The 14744-nt window shown below is 38.5% G+C and overlaps 1 protein-coding gene across 4 annotated transcripts; it reads left to right on the top strand.

Annotated features, from left to right (window-relative positions):
* Window positions 1-1541: 1541 nt before the first annotated feature.
* On the top strand, window positions 1542-12097 carry scyl1 (SCY1-like, kinase-like 1). 4 transcript variants are annotated; one of them, XM_067518201.1, is made up of 18 exons: window positions 1542-1734; window positions 2415-2555; window positions 3523-3645; window positions 3760-3986; window positions 4185-4275; window positions 4712-4867; window positions 5210-5368; window positions 5610-5717; window positions 5962-6075; window positions 6197-6352; window positions 6460-6648; window positions 7323-7398; window positions 7527-7724; window positions 7883-8031; window positions 8154-8225; window positions 9155-9475; window positions 9839-9917; window positions 10166-12097. In XM_067518201.1, the coding sequence occupies exons 1-18, from the start codon at window positions 1627-1629 to the stop codon at window positions 10288-10290; spliced, it is 2592 nt and encodes an 863-aa protein (XP_067374302.1). In that variant the 5' UTR covers window positions 1542-1626; the 3' UTR covers window positions 10291-12097. The 4 variants fall into 4 exon arrangements, with proteins under 4 accessions (XP_067374302.1, XP_067374299.1, XP_067374301.1 ...); XM_067518198.1 differs by having other exon boundaries at window positions 8154-8240; XM_067518200.1 differs by having other exon boundaries at window positions 8151-8225.
* Window positions 12098-14744: the final 2647 nt, after the last annotated feature.

The following is a 14744-nucleotide window of genomic DNA, read 5'->3' as shown; positions in this document are numbered from 1 at the left end:
ATTATCTTTATTATACTGTTAGAACTTAGCCCAGCGTGTATTTTGACCTGCCCTGGTAGGGTAAAGGAACACAATTCACCTGACATCAAATTCTGACATCTGTGATATTCTTACATATGTCTGAATTGGTGCCATTTGTAGAAAACAAATATGGGTTCTTTGCATACAAGTTTGAAAACTTTAAAACATTAGGGATTTACAGGTTAAGACCATTCCCAGCCTCCCTCTACTTATACTTAAAGTTAGAGCATGAACCTAGTATTGCAACCTCATTAAATATTTTGAAGCAGTGGTTCTAATTGTAGTGGAGTGTCTTTCAAGCAAGTACTTGCATATTTACTTGAGTATTGAATTTGTGCTGCCTCTGTTTACTTAGGAAGTAACAAAAAGGCCACCATGATAACCCTACTGTACTGTTTTTAATATCTCTACTGTATGACTGTATTAACCCACCAAACAGGGCAAAACAAATATCCCTGGGGCTCCACTGTTTGTATTATTTCGTTAAAGATTTTCACATTTATTCTAGATAATAATTTAGGACCTGCTTCAAAGCCCTGATCATTATATTATGCTTTAGTAGTGCAAAGTTCAAAGGAATTTTTTAATTAATCAAATTACCATTAGCCAATGTCAATGTTCTTTGATATTGACTGCAATCAATTTATTGTGTTCAGAAAAAGTCCATCCCATCTATTGCTACAAACTGAAATTTGAAAAGGTTTGGTTTTATAGGTCACCAAAAAAGGGTTTGGGCACAATTTACAAATGCAGCTTTAGTTACTGTAGTTTCATTAACCACTTATCAGTACATACTGAGCGGTGCCAGAAGTTGAAAGATCATTCATTTGGAACATTGGGATTGTTTGTTTCATCACTGGGGCACGATGGTGGATATAAAAATATCACCTACCTAGGGTGCAGCAAAGGATATGCTTTGTGGTACAGATGAAGAGGAGTAAACTGACAGTCACTAATGGTGCGCTGTTATTGTTAAGTCCATTCTAGGCCTGCTCCATCATTTTTTGATTGCTACCTAAACTGCAGGCTAGAAGAGCAGACTGCAGTGTATAATACAATGGGCTGGGAGGAGAATGGTTACAATCTGACATGGACCTGCATGATTGACTCCAGGATCCTGAAGTATGCAGGGAAGACCTCTCAAAAAAAAAAAAAAAAAAAAAAAACTTCCTTTCTGCTCTTTCTCGCACTTGCATCTCGTGAACTGCGAACACTTTTCTGATAGGACTTTGCTTTGATGTTTTCTCCTTGACTTAGATTTTTGCTTGGCTTGTACCTCACTTGTAATTCGCTTTGGATAAAAGCGTCTGCTAAATGACTAAATGTAAATGCAAAGCACTAATCTCACCAAACGCACCTCTGATTAAGTTAGCTGCCCTATCAAATAACGACACGTGGTGCCATAACAACTAATAGCTTTTTACTCAGTATATAATTTCCAATAATTTTGAAGAGGTTGATTGACTCCATCCTTCTGCGGAACCAACGAGCAGGTACAAAGTCGGAACCATTTTACATCCGTGCCATTTTCTTGATTGCCCGTTCTAGCGGTCTGTACATCAGTTGTCTGTATGTGTGTTTGATGAGTGGTGAAGGAAAGAGGAGATGTGGTCCTTTTTTGCCAGGGATCCAGTTAAAGACTTTGCTTATGAAATTCTACCAGACACCCAAGAAAAGTCTGGAATATGGATTCTACATCGGGGGAAGCGCAAGGTAAAATAGTCTAATCTAGTAGCAATCGATCCTTTGCTAACACAATGATTAGCATTAGCTCGCGTCGCAACATAGGCCCTTGGCTATCATACGCTTAATTTGATTTAGGTTTTAGACACAGTGGCCGGTTTTATATCGGCGTGTTAACATGTCAGGTTTGTCAATGTGTTATTCGTCTCTTTTGTGGACTAGATGTCAATGCTGATTTAAATTTTCTGATCGCTGTGTGTCGCTTACGAAGCGAGCTCGGGATTTGTTTACTCCGAGAGAAAGACACGTACTTGTCGCCACGTCACCCAGTTTCAGCCAAGTTAATAACAGTTATTGAACTTGTTTTCAGGCTATTGCTTAATTACACTGAGAGGGATTTTGTTCCTCATCGCTGGCAGTGCATCATGCAAGCCACAGTCGTGATAATTAACGAAGAGAAGCTGATTGTAAGCTGTCCGCCCTCATCACTACAGGGCCACATGATAACCGACTAGCAGCTTCCTGCTTCCGTCACACTAAAACATGTTATTTGTAATTTATTTAAATGTGATGTGTTAATATGATTGTTCCGTATTTTAGTTTACAACTTCTTATTGGTCTAGTGAAACATAAATGTCTCGTACTGTAATATTGTAGGTGTCACATGTATGTATGTGAGTGATTCGTTTAATTGCAATCTGTCTCCTCAGACCAATGGAGAGCCGGTATCTGTATTTGTGTACGAGGTAGCACAGGGAACAGACCAGCAGACCCAGTTAGCCAAGGCTGCCGTCAAGCGTATGAAGACCCTTCGGCACCCTAACATCCTGGCCTATGTCGATGGATTGGAGGTATGGGCTTTGATGTGAGGTCAGTTGCACAGACTGCGATCATTTGACGTTTAGAGGGTTATGTCTCTCTGAATACTCTTAAAAAATTATTAGTTATTTTGTCTTGCTGTGTAACTATCATTTTATTAGTTGTCTCATTTTCACTTTTTTTTTCTGCATGTTTTCGTTCAGACAGAGGTGAGTGTGACCATGTGACTGTGACTGATTTTAGTATTGTCATACTGAGTAGTGTACTACATAGTGTCAGCATATTTGATTACTGATAATATGATATTATAGTTTACATGACAGCAGCTCTATTCTGAGCTGTAACCGGAGCATCTATAACATGACCTGCCATTGGAAGGAATCTTATATTTAATCTGTCAAGGGAAACATGATAGTAAACTGCTAACAAAACCTTTGCTTTAACTGTCTGTCGCCTTCTCTAAGTTTTTTGGCTTCACATTCATAATTGTGATAAAACTTACCACAGAGCATAAAACAGAGCAGCAACTGATGAGTGACCCAGCTTATTAACCTAGAGTCATTCTATTTAAATGTTACTGATTGTACACAGCTGTGTTGTCTTTCACTTGATATGATTGGTGAGTCCTGGTAATAATTCTACTTTTATTATGAATCTATGGCAAAACCTTCCTGTACTGTTATTTTGTATAAATGGAAGATTAACATCAGACGAATCATCCAAATATCCCAGACATCAGTATCAAAAGAGAGTTTTAATGTATAACACAATTATATTACCATTTAATACAACACAAACAACATAAAGGTAAACATTATTGGGTCATTTGTGTTTCTAATATTAGGTATATGTACTAGTGTAGTTTTTATTAGCTCTTTTATTCATTCAGTCAGTGAGAGTGTTTTTACAGTGAGACTGGTGTAATTAAAAAATACTGTCATAATGATAATGTTGTAATATAGTAGTAGTAACAGTTAACATTGCTTGTGTTTATTACAGACAGAGAAGAGCCTGTACCTCGTCACTGAGCAGGTGACACCCCTGGCTGTCCACCTGAAGGCCAAGGCAGAAAACGGTGGTGCTGGGGAACTGGAGATCTCATGGGGTCTGCACCAGATAGTGGTAAGGACAGAACAGTATACCATTTTGTACTTTCAAGGGGAGCTATATTTTACCATACCCTACTCTCATTGTCTAACCATTTACTATACTTGTGCTGTTTGCCGCCTCCAACAGAAAGCACTAAGTTTCCTGGTCAGTGACTGCCATCTTCTCCATAACAACTTGGGTGTATGGGCAGTTTTTGTTGATCGAGCCGGAGAGTGGAAATTGGGGTCACTTGACCATGTGGCCCCTGAGCAGGGTGACCCAAGTGGTGTCTTACTTCCTGCCCCAAAGGCTATTTACCCAGACATGGAGAAGTATGATCCACCAGAGATGTCAAACAGCAGTGGAGAGAAATGGTGAGAAAGAAACAACAATGTTGAGTCTGACAAGTAGATTAAAATAAGTAGTTTGTTATATAGGAAGTAAAGGCATAGAACAATAAGAATATTTGGAGAAAGTGCAGAAATGACAGGGTTTTATTTGAGCTTCATAATAGGCCTATGTAAAAAGATAGATAGATAGATGTGAGCTGTGTTGTATTTTGTTTGTTGCAGGGCTGGGGAGGTGTGGCGGCTAGGCTGTCTGATTTGGGAAGTGTTCAATGGGCCGCTACCTCGCACTTCCTCTCTTCGTTCACTGGGAAAGGTACGCCACAGTATTCACTTACTTTCGGTAAATAAAGCACAGCTATTATTGATTCAATGACGTATGTACCTCTAAATACTCTAAAGATACTTCAGGTTGTTGTCATGGGTGTTAAAAATGAATGTTGTCCATGTGTATGTTTTGATGTACTGCTAGTATTTATCAGTTGCTAAAAATAGGAATATTTAAAATAAAATTCTATATAATAATAATAATAATAATAATAATAATAATAATAATAATAATAATAATTTTTTATTATTATTATAGGGAAAATCTTATGTTTATTTAAAGAAGAGGCATTTTCAAATCGAATTTTGGAACAGTTAGTAGCGTCTGTGCCTATGCTCTTATAAGGAACTTGACAAGCTAAGCAAACTTAGTTTGTGACATGGAGACACATTGTTTAGAGTTGTCCTTCTTTTTGTGCCTGCAGATTCCTAAGGCCCTGGTCCCTCATTACTGTGAGCTGGTTGGTGCCAACCCTCGAGCTCGACCAAATCCAGCCCGCTTTCTCCAGAACTGTAGAACCCCTGGGGGATTCCTCAGCAACAGCTTTGTAGATAGCAACCTTTTCCTAGAGGAGATCCAGGTCCGTAGTCCTCATGTTTAACAATAGTTTTTGAGTTTAATTATAAATCAGTCCTCACCTGAAGTGTAAAGAAAGAAACTGCTTATCTTCTCATTGAAGTATTCTGGGTTTACATTGTTTATTTTGGTGAAGTAAGTGCCAAAATTTGCTGGGTTGTTGTAACAAATTAATCTATACTCTTAACCCGAGCAAATTATTCAAATAAACCTGTTTCAGAGAAATGTGTCTTAACTGTGCAAATGCAATTTAGATTACCATATCTTAAACTGTTATAATTTATATTATTATTATTTATTATAACAGTAGAATTTAAAATATCACCTTTATAATGGCCCTCACTAGATCAAGGAACCAGCTGAGAAGCAGCAGTTCTTCCAGGATCTGAGTGATAATCTGGACTCTTTCCCTGAAGACTTCTGCAAACACAAGGTCCTGCCTCAATTGCTCACTGCCTTTGAGTTTGGCAATGCTGGTGCTGTTGTCCTCACGCCGCTTTTCAAGGTAAATCTTTACCTCCCTGGAAACCTTCACCTCTTATAAACTATCAGAAAACATTTCACAGTTTCTCGGATTATTTGCTAAGTAAAACAATAACAAAACCATATTACAACCGAAATTAAAGCAAGGCATATTATGTTATATTTCTATTTATGCCTAGTTAAGGCCTAATCTTTAGAGGAAGGTACACTTAGACCCACATTTTTAAGCATTCTGATCTTAATAATGTCCCTCTGTCTGCCAGGTGGGGAAGTTCCTGTCAGCTGAAGAGTACCAACAGAAAATCATCCCTGTTATTGTTAAAATGTTTTCCTCCACAGACAGAGCAATGAGAATTCGACTTCTGCAGCAGGTATGTGGTTTCTGGGAACTTTCTGCAGTGACTTAGTTGGCATGTTAGTTATGTTTCGAATTCCTTCAAAATTTCCATCAGCCATTAATTTTTACAGGTGCCACTCTAGATGCAGAAAATTAAAAAGATGTTCAAAGTAGGAAATTATATCCCTGTCTGTTTATTTAAATTGCTGAGACAGGATAAAATAATTTACTGAAACAAACATTGTTTCGTTTTTTCTGTCTGTGTCTCCTGGCCTCAGATGGAGCAGTTTATTCTGTATCTGAATGAGGCAGCAGTCAACTCCCAGATTTTTCCTCACGTTGTTCACGGCTTCACAGACACTAATCCTGCCATCAGGGAACAGACTGTTAAGGTAGCTTCCACTCTTAAACCTTGCCCTTCCCCAGGAGGTGTTATTACATACAGTAAATCTTGTTCATTGAATGTTTCCATCCTACTGTACCCTTAACAATTCTCTGCCCTCCCCCCTGCAGTCTATGTTGCTGTTGGCTCCCAAGTTGAATGAGACCAACCTGAACCAGGAACTAATGCGCCACTTCGCCCGGCTGCAGGCCAGAGATGAACAAGGCCCGATCCGTTGCAACACCACTGTCTGCTTGGGCAAGATTGCTTCCTACCTCAATGCTGGGGTAAAGGAGTCGTACATATAATTCATGTATATACATATAATTCATTTAAAGCAAAAATTGCAAGGAATGTATTTGAATGGAGAAATTTTTTGTACATTTATTTACAGACTCGACAGCGAGTTCTGATCTCTGCCTTCTCACGAGCCACAAAAGACCCTTTCCCAGCTTCGCGTTCTGCCGGTGTACTGGGCTTTGCTGCTACACACAATTACTACAGTGTAACTGAGATCGCTGCCCGCATCCTGCCCACCCTCTGTACTGTTACGGTCGATCCTGATAAAAGTGTCAGAGACCAGGTACACACGACTAATCATGATTGGTTACTGCATTGTATTTCTCTTTTTTATTTGCTTTATTGCTTGACTGCAAATTAATGATATCATGGAGAAAAGAACACAGATTAATGTCTCAATATTGAATGTATTTATCAAGAGCATTTAGATTTCATATTCATCATCAAGAAAATGCCCACTTTATTTAAAGATAGTAGAAAAATACTGGTTGAACTCAAGCTAATCATTAGTTACAAGTGCTGAAGACCCCAAAAAATAAAGGTAATGGTAAATACAACTATTTCTTACAAAAGAAGTAGTAGACAAGGGAGTACTAGAATACGGAATACTTCAAGTACTACAGAATGTAGTCAGATGCAACCATGGAACAAATCTTTGACCAATGTTCCACCAATTTGTTACACTGGTTGTAACTAACTGAGAACAGTAATCATGCAAGGCTTGGACACATTGGCTCATACAAATCACACTGGTTTGACAATTTCTTTTTAAAAAACAGGATATGAGATAGTTGAATGTAGCTGGCTTTGTTGGCTGTTTATCCAACTCTTTATGGCTTATAAATTCGGTCTTGTATACTGTTGTTAAACCTCTGCAAATCCATTTTTTTAGTCATCAGTGAAATATGTTTACAAATGTTCTACTTAGCATGTGTTCTCCTGCCCTTCCTCTGTCAGGCATTCAAAGCCATCAAGAGTTTTCTTTCTAAGCTGGAGACTGTGTCAGAAGACCCCTCCAAACTGGCTGACATTGGTATGTAACACATGCTTCAAAAGACATTTTTGTTTACCAGAATACACTAGAACACTTTCAGGATTACCAGCATACACCAGCACTTTAGCATTTTTAAACACTAAAAACATCTTTCTCTGGTCCTTTAGAAAAGGATGTAGCTTCATGTGCACAGCCTGCTGGTGCCTCTTCCAGCTGGGCTGGCTGGGCTGTGACTGGCATGTCCTCACTAACCTCTAAGCTGATCCGCAACGCTCCAGGGACTGAAGGAGGTTCAGCAGCCGAGGGCAACGGTCCTACCAACGCCATCAGCCCTACGAGTGTCACTGACGCACTATCTGCAACTGGTAGGTTTGAAACAAAAATGGATTTCATAGAAAAAAGAAGGTTTTCATTGTTCCCAATTTGGTCTGAAATTCTAATCAAATTATTATATAACCAGGTCCTACAAAGCCCTAAATATACAATCTGCTAACATTATATCTTCTGTTTCATTTGCTTACAGGTTCTGAAAATAAAACTCCACAATCCTCTATGACTCACCACCCGGCCTCTAGTCGTGCCAACCAATCACAAGCTCTTGAAGTGACTGACAGTGTTGATCAATCAGTAGGTGAACGCTGGGATGACGAAGAGGACTGGGGAAGTCTGGAGGTAGGACTGAAAGAGAAAATAATAAAAAAATAATAATATTTGAGACATGTCCTTGTGTTACATCATGCTGATGCATAATTGTATAATCATGTCATAAGTGATTGTCTCTTTCCCTCAAGGAGCCAGTGAAAGGCCATACTGAGGCAGACGACTGGAACACAGACTGGTCAGGAATGGCTTCATCCAAAAAGAAGGCCAGTGACAAAGGAGTATGAGCCCTTTTTTCCATTATACTATAAATAATACAGTGCTAAAACGTTTGATGCTAACAACACTACAACTATATGGTTGACACCACTACTATGAGTGAAAATCATACAACTCTGTAAGACTGTTACCTCCACAGGTTGTACTGAATAGGCTTGATTCCCATCACATTATACCAGAATTTAGGTATCATATTAGAAGCAAGTGAAAACCAATTGAATGTTTTACATTTGGGGTTTTCTATGCTGTGAAAGAACCAAAAACAGTCTCACACATTAATTATCACTTGTACGCATTTTATTTGAAGTTTACTTTTATTGGGTAAACTTCATTAATTATTGTGAAAGTTGTTAATGAAGAACAACTGTAGAAGGCTTTGGTTCTTTCACAGTCAGTTGGTGATTTGATGCACCTGCCCATAAGAACTTATGGAATTAGTTATGTTTTAGATCCAAAAACCTCCCCTGGAGTAAAAGTCCCTCTGATGCATTTTAGGGACAAAGCCCCTGAAAAATTAAGCAAATTCTGTTCGAATTCACTTACCACCTATTATCTGTATTTGTATAATCAAAGTATTTGCTTTTGGTATCAAGCAAAACAAAATAACCCTCCCCCCCAGCCCAGGGGTTGTGCCAGGGGTTATCTGATCAATCGGGCATTTGGCACTACAGCTTCTGCCCAAAACGTTCCTAAACCTTCGGGAAGTTTACCCCCAGACATTAAGGTGTAGAACTATGGCACAAAACTAAATCGAGACTATTTTTCCTCCAGAGAAAACACTAAGGAACTAAGTTCCACAAAAGTGGGGGAAAATCACTTTTTGTGCAAACAGGGCTTTTGTGAATAAACTTGCCAATCTTTTGATCAGGGTTCACTTGGCCTTTATTTCAATTTTCATTATTTTTGCCATATCTAGGCAGACCGGTCATCCTCCTCCATGGCGATGAAAAAGCAGAGTTCTGATTGGAGCAGCTCAGGATGGGACGCTGATGACAGCTGGTCCAACGAGAAAGAAGGACAGGGTCAGAGCTCTGCTGGCGAGGAGGGCTGGGGCAATGACTGGGGGGAGGAGGAGACTGACACAACTTTGGTTAATAAGGTTCTCCCCCTGCCTGAAGGAGTGCGGTTAACCAGCGAGTACAACTGGGACAGCAGCGCCACAGCAAAGGGAAACATTCAAAATGATCTGTTTGCTAGTGTGTCGCAGAGAAACACAGCCAGCACTTCTGCATCTATGGTGAGAGGCGAACAACAGAATTGTGATAAAAGGATAAAAAAAGTGATAAATCTACAGAATAAACTAGTGCTGATTAGATTTGAAATGAACAGAATGTCAGCAGTCATTAAAGTGATGTAACAAACCAAAGCAATGGAACAACAGATGAAAATCCTACATTCTTGTGGAATTGTTTTACTGGCTCAAACTGTTCTGAGCCTGCATAATGAAGCACAACTCATCAAATAAATGTAACTTTCAATGGGTCAATAAATGGAGATGAAGATGTACAGGCCCAAATAAATCAAGAATGAAATGAGGCAAATAAAGTGAGTCAGAAAGTGTTAAGTGCAGTCATTTGTGTGATGCTTTTCTCCTCATCAGGGTGGAGATGGTTGGGCTGCAGAGACTACAGGAGATTGGGGAACTGAGGAGAGCTGGGAGTCAGTGGATGGAAGCCAGGGTAAGTCTCTCAGCTGGTCTCCATCACTAAAATGAAACCCTTGGTTGATATTTTTTTTAAAATGATGCACATTAATAAAACCCTTGAGCAAATGTTCTACTTTTAGTTCATCTGCCGCATCACTGGATCATATTTACTTCTTGTCTTAAAGATCTACACTCTGATCATCAAGTATTTGTGATTGAGGGCAATCACCTAAATTACTGTATGCTTTTGCTTTGAACTTTTCTTTATATATTGCTGCCCAGGTCTCAGCAAGGCTGAGCTGTCGAAGAAGAAACGGGAGGAAAGGAGGAAAGAACTGGAGGCAAAACGGGCAGAGCGCAAAGCTGCTAAAGGTCCTCTCAAACTTGGAGCTCGCAAGCTGGACTGATGAGGATGCAAAGTCAGGGTTGAGAGGTAAAGCTGCTGTGACTGGACTAAGAGCAGCAGAGACTTGACATTCCACAAGTAAACGACCAGAGTGATGTTTTTGAAAGTGCAGAAAATACTGTGAACAGTCACAAAAAGGGAAGCAACTCTGGTTGAGCTCTGGAAAATGTTACTTCTGCTTAGTAGATGGATGTCAGCACTTAAGAAACTGACAGATGGAGGAAAAAAGCAGAAACCAGTGCTTTGTTGAGGGCGGAAGAGTCAAAACCCAGGAAAAGACGTGAGTAGAAAAGAAAACCCAGAGACATGAAGCAGCACCTCTTGCAGCAGACGCCTGAGTTGACTAGTTAAATGATTCACTCAACATACAGTTACAAGACAATGTACATAAAATGTGCATGGTATGTTAAAATAATTTGAAAAAATTAACCTTTTTTTAAAATGGAGAACTATATATATATATATATATAGCAAAATTTCAAAAGCAAATGTATTATGTTTTTTTTAGTACACTCCCACAGTGGTTATGAATGTTTTAGTTCAGTTGTCACAGTTTTACGAAGTAAGATTAATCCGTGCATGCACTTTTTTATTTCTCTGGCCTAACAAAACGCTCCATAGTAAAACATTACAAACATGTTGAGTTTACTTTGCACATACAACAAGGTATATACTGAACTGGCCTGGCATCTAATACATTTTACTGATTTTAGATCTGTAAATGAGAACTTGCACTGCAGAAAAGCAGTGGAGCAGCTCAGCTGCGAAAAAACATTAATTTGAAGCAGGAGATGTGGTTTCAAAGGACAATCGGTTTTTGTGTTCACATGATTTTTTTTGTTTCCCATGATGTGTAGAAAATGAAAAGAGCTTTATTTTGAAAACCTTTGAAGACATTGTAATGCATTTATCCCTTTGTGCGTACCGCATATTTACTAAAACTGTTGGGAACCATTTGTTTTTGTTCACAAACCATTAGTTTTAGTCAGTAGAAAATAAGATCATGATAAAAGAGAAGCATCTTATGCTCTTTTTTTGTGCCTTTGTTTGATTGCAGATCTGCTTAAGAACCCCCAAAACCTTTTAAGAATGGACCTAAAATATCTCCGCTCAACCAGATTCTGTGTTTTTCATCAAACAATTTCAGGGTGACCCCATATCTCCTACAAAATGCAGAATAGCTGGGTTAACTAATACAATCAACAGTCATGTCCTGGTGTAGGGTTGGCCTGGTCACAAACTGTGCCACACTAGTCTGAAGAGGGCTGCTATTGTTTTACAGAGAATCCACATCATGTAGCATGTGAGCTAGTCTAAAATAAAAAGAACTAATGTAAACTTAAAAGGGTTTTTTTTCTTCAATACTTTAAATAGGTGTCTTTGTTTCATGTCGTTTTCTCACATCTGAATGTCTTCAAACCTGATGTAAATGTACAGAGCTATCGACTGCAGGGTGAGCTGTTGAAACCAACAAAGCAGTTATTGGCTGTTCTATCATCTATTACAATGATGTGTTGTGCAAATGTGAAGATTAATATCCTGCTTCTACCATGGCCACTTGCCAAAAATGCTGTACGTAATTTAGTTAAAAACACCAGTTAATTTAGACAAACTACTCAATCCTGTCTCATTGTTCAAGAGTTTACTACTACTACTACTACTACTACTGCTACTACTACGATGAAGTTCTCTGCTTTAGAGCCTTAGCTAACACTGTGGACAAGTATTATTTTTGTGTTTTTGAGAATGTGGGGTTTTAATGTTGGGCCTTAAGATTTGAAAAAATTAAAACATTTGACACAAAATCAGTTGATTTGAAATTCAAATATTTTAGAAACATTGTACTCTTGTGTCCAAAAATACATGCAAAAGTGTTTTTTGCTATTTAATCTGTCGTTTCTCATTCTAAATTTTTGTGGGATATAACACAAAGGCTATTGCTGCCCCAGTGCAGGAGCAAACTCTATAAAATAAGAAAAATTCTACACAAAGCATTGTGCGGCTTTAACAAAGGTTTTGAACGTGTACTACGTGTATCAGTATACTATCAGATGGGACTTACAAACCATTGCATGTGTCTGGTTGTACTTTCTAGGCTAAGGTAAGGGAACAGATCATCAACTGATATTACCAAAAAAGTTGCAACATCTAGATATTAGCCAGTGGTAAACAGTTTTTTTTTGTTTTGTTTTGTTTTTTTTTTTGCCTGAAACTATCTTTCTTTCATTGGGAGATGAGAAGCAATTCCCAGATAAATCTTCAGATCTATATTTAATTTCGAAACACTTTGACATTACTGTCACATATTAACAATCTAAGTAAACAGTGGAGGTTCTAGTAGGCAGGCTAAAATAATCATTATTACATTTTATCCAGTGAACAGTACTAAAAATAAATAATTGGTCAAAGCTGTTTAGGTCAGTTTAATTTCTACACTGATGTATTATAATATTACATTGCCAACAGTATTAGTGTACTGCAGTATTTGAAATGTAAGGTATTACAATAATAAACTATAGAAGACTGATAACCTATAAATTCAGGATGCACAGATTTATTAGGCCACAGAAATCCAACGGCTTCCAGTGAAACATACAGATTTCTAACCATACGTCTGATGTGTGTAGACGTGTTTCTTTATTTTGTAGAATTCTTTTGTCATTCGCCCCTGATTTAAGAAGTAAACACAGTGGATGGATGTGTGCAGGCCATGTGCCCTGTTGCCTTCGGGAGAGACCTCCCATCCTAAATAAAGCCTCTGTGGACAACAAATAATGTCAAGCAACCAATCCTATTAATTTATACATCAGCAACAGTTTGTTTTCAGCATAGAAACACAAAGAGATTACGTTGTACTGCTTTTTCTGACTAACCAGTTTGTTGCTCTTCTACAAATGCACAGTGGGTGCTGTGCTTGGGACCAAAGTACACATACTGTAGCTAAGCAAATTTCAAGGTTAGTAAACGGCTGCAGTTGTCCTCACTATAAGCACATACAGTACTGTAGCTTTGAGCACGTTATTTGATTGACATTAACATGCCAGAGTGAATTTTACATTGGTCATTCAGTGATCCCTATTTTAAGCCAAATTTTACTTTAACATGAGTAGACAATGTTATTGAAATAATTTTCTTAAAATATAAAGACAAAGAGTTTCTGAGAAATTAATCAGGAACAGCTTGAAAATTCCAGACAAATCCTATCAAGGATCTTTTTACTTGGCAATGGAGTTTAGCCTAATAAAAAACTAATGACTAAAAGACATCAAATGGTAAATAAAAAGATAATTTTTCATCCCAGATTAACCCAATAAAGATCATGTTCTGCCATTATGGCTGCCATTCTACTTTGAATGGCAGTGAATGCAGGTTGGATGGGGACTGTCCCAGGACAGCTGTTTTCAGGTCTCTCCAGAGACATTTAATAGGGTTCAACTCAGGGCTCTGGCTGGGCCACTCCAGGACATTCACAGAGTTGTCCCTAAGCCACTCCTTTTGTTGTCTTGGCTGCATGTTTAGGATTGTTGTGATGTTGGAAGGTGAAGCTGTCTAAAGTCCTGAGTGCTGTGCAACAGGTTTTCAGTACTGATATCTTGGTACATTACTCCTTTCACCACACTGACAATTTCATAAATATTTAATTAGCCAAGTGTTTGCTTTGGGATTACTGCTCTAGTAAATATCAATTGAACATACTATAAGTAGAATTGAAAGTGAATTTAAGAAACTGTCCACTTTCCAAATGTTAAACCTGTGATTTTTTGCTTCTGTCACTATACAACCAGTATTCTTCAGTCTGCATCTCTGTGGGTTGACTGTGGTGCAAGAAGGTGGAGTGGTCATCCACCAATACTGCAGTTGTTGGTTTGATCCTCAGCTCCGCTGATCACGTGTCAAAGTGTCCTTGAGGAAGACAGTGAGTGTTGGCCAGCTGCATAGCAGCTCCCCATATGTGTGACTACAAATCTTCTGATCACTATGCTTTTAAACAATTTGGAAAAGCTCAAATGATGATGTTAAGGCATTGGAAGCTTATTTGACATTTCAGTTAATTGAAGGCACAACTGTAGATGTATTTTTCTGGCACACCACATACACACTCCTTCCTTGTGTGACATCATGGGAAAATCAAAAGAAAAAAACCAAGATATGTGCATATCAACCATGGAACAAAAGCAAAACACCTTGTAAAGATGCCGGGTGAAGCTGGTAAGAAAACCATTAAAAACAGTGAAACGAGTCCTGTACCAACAGAGGCTGAAAGGCCACTCAGCTAGGAAGAAGCCATTAATCCAAAAGCAAAATAAGAAAGACAGATTGCAGTTTGCAAATGCAAACAGGGACAAAGGCCTGTGTCCTGTGGTCTAATGAAACTAAAATTTAACTGCTTGGCCATAATGACCATCGTTACATTTGGAGGAATAAAGGAAAAGCTTGCAAGCCTTAGAACACCAA

The sequence above is a fragment of the Channa argus genome, chromosome 10 (assembly GCF_033026475.1).
Source record: "Channa argus isolate prfri chromosome 10, Channa argus male v1.0, whole genome shotgun sequence".
NCBI classification, from domain to species: domain Eukaryota; kingdom Metazoa; phylum Chordata; class Actinopteri; order Anabantiformes; family Channidae; genus Channa; species Channa argus.
This window is presented reverse-complemented; position numbering and strand designations above follow the sequence as displayed.

Excerpts from the sequence above, each read along its gene's own strand:
- scyl1 (XM_067518197.1), top strand. The coding sequence starts at position 1,627 with ATGTGGTCCTTTTTTGCCAGGGATCCAGTTAAAGACTTTGCTTATGAA. Across the intron at positions 8,032-8,150 it reads AGGACTGGGGAAGTCTGGAG|GAGCCAGTGAAAGGCCATAC; the intron begins GTAGGACTGAAA and ends CTTTCCCTCAAG. Across the intron at positions 9,476-9,838 it reads CCAGCACTTCTGCATCTATG|GGTGGAGATGGTTGGGCTGC; the intron begins GTGAGAGGCGAA and ends TCTCCTCATCAG.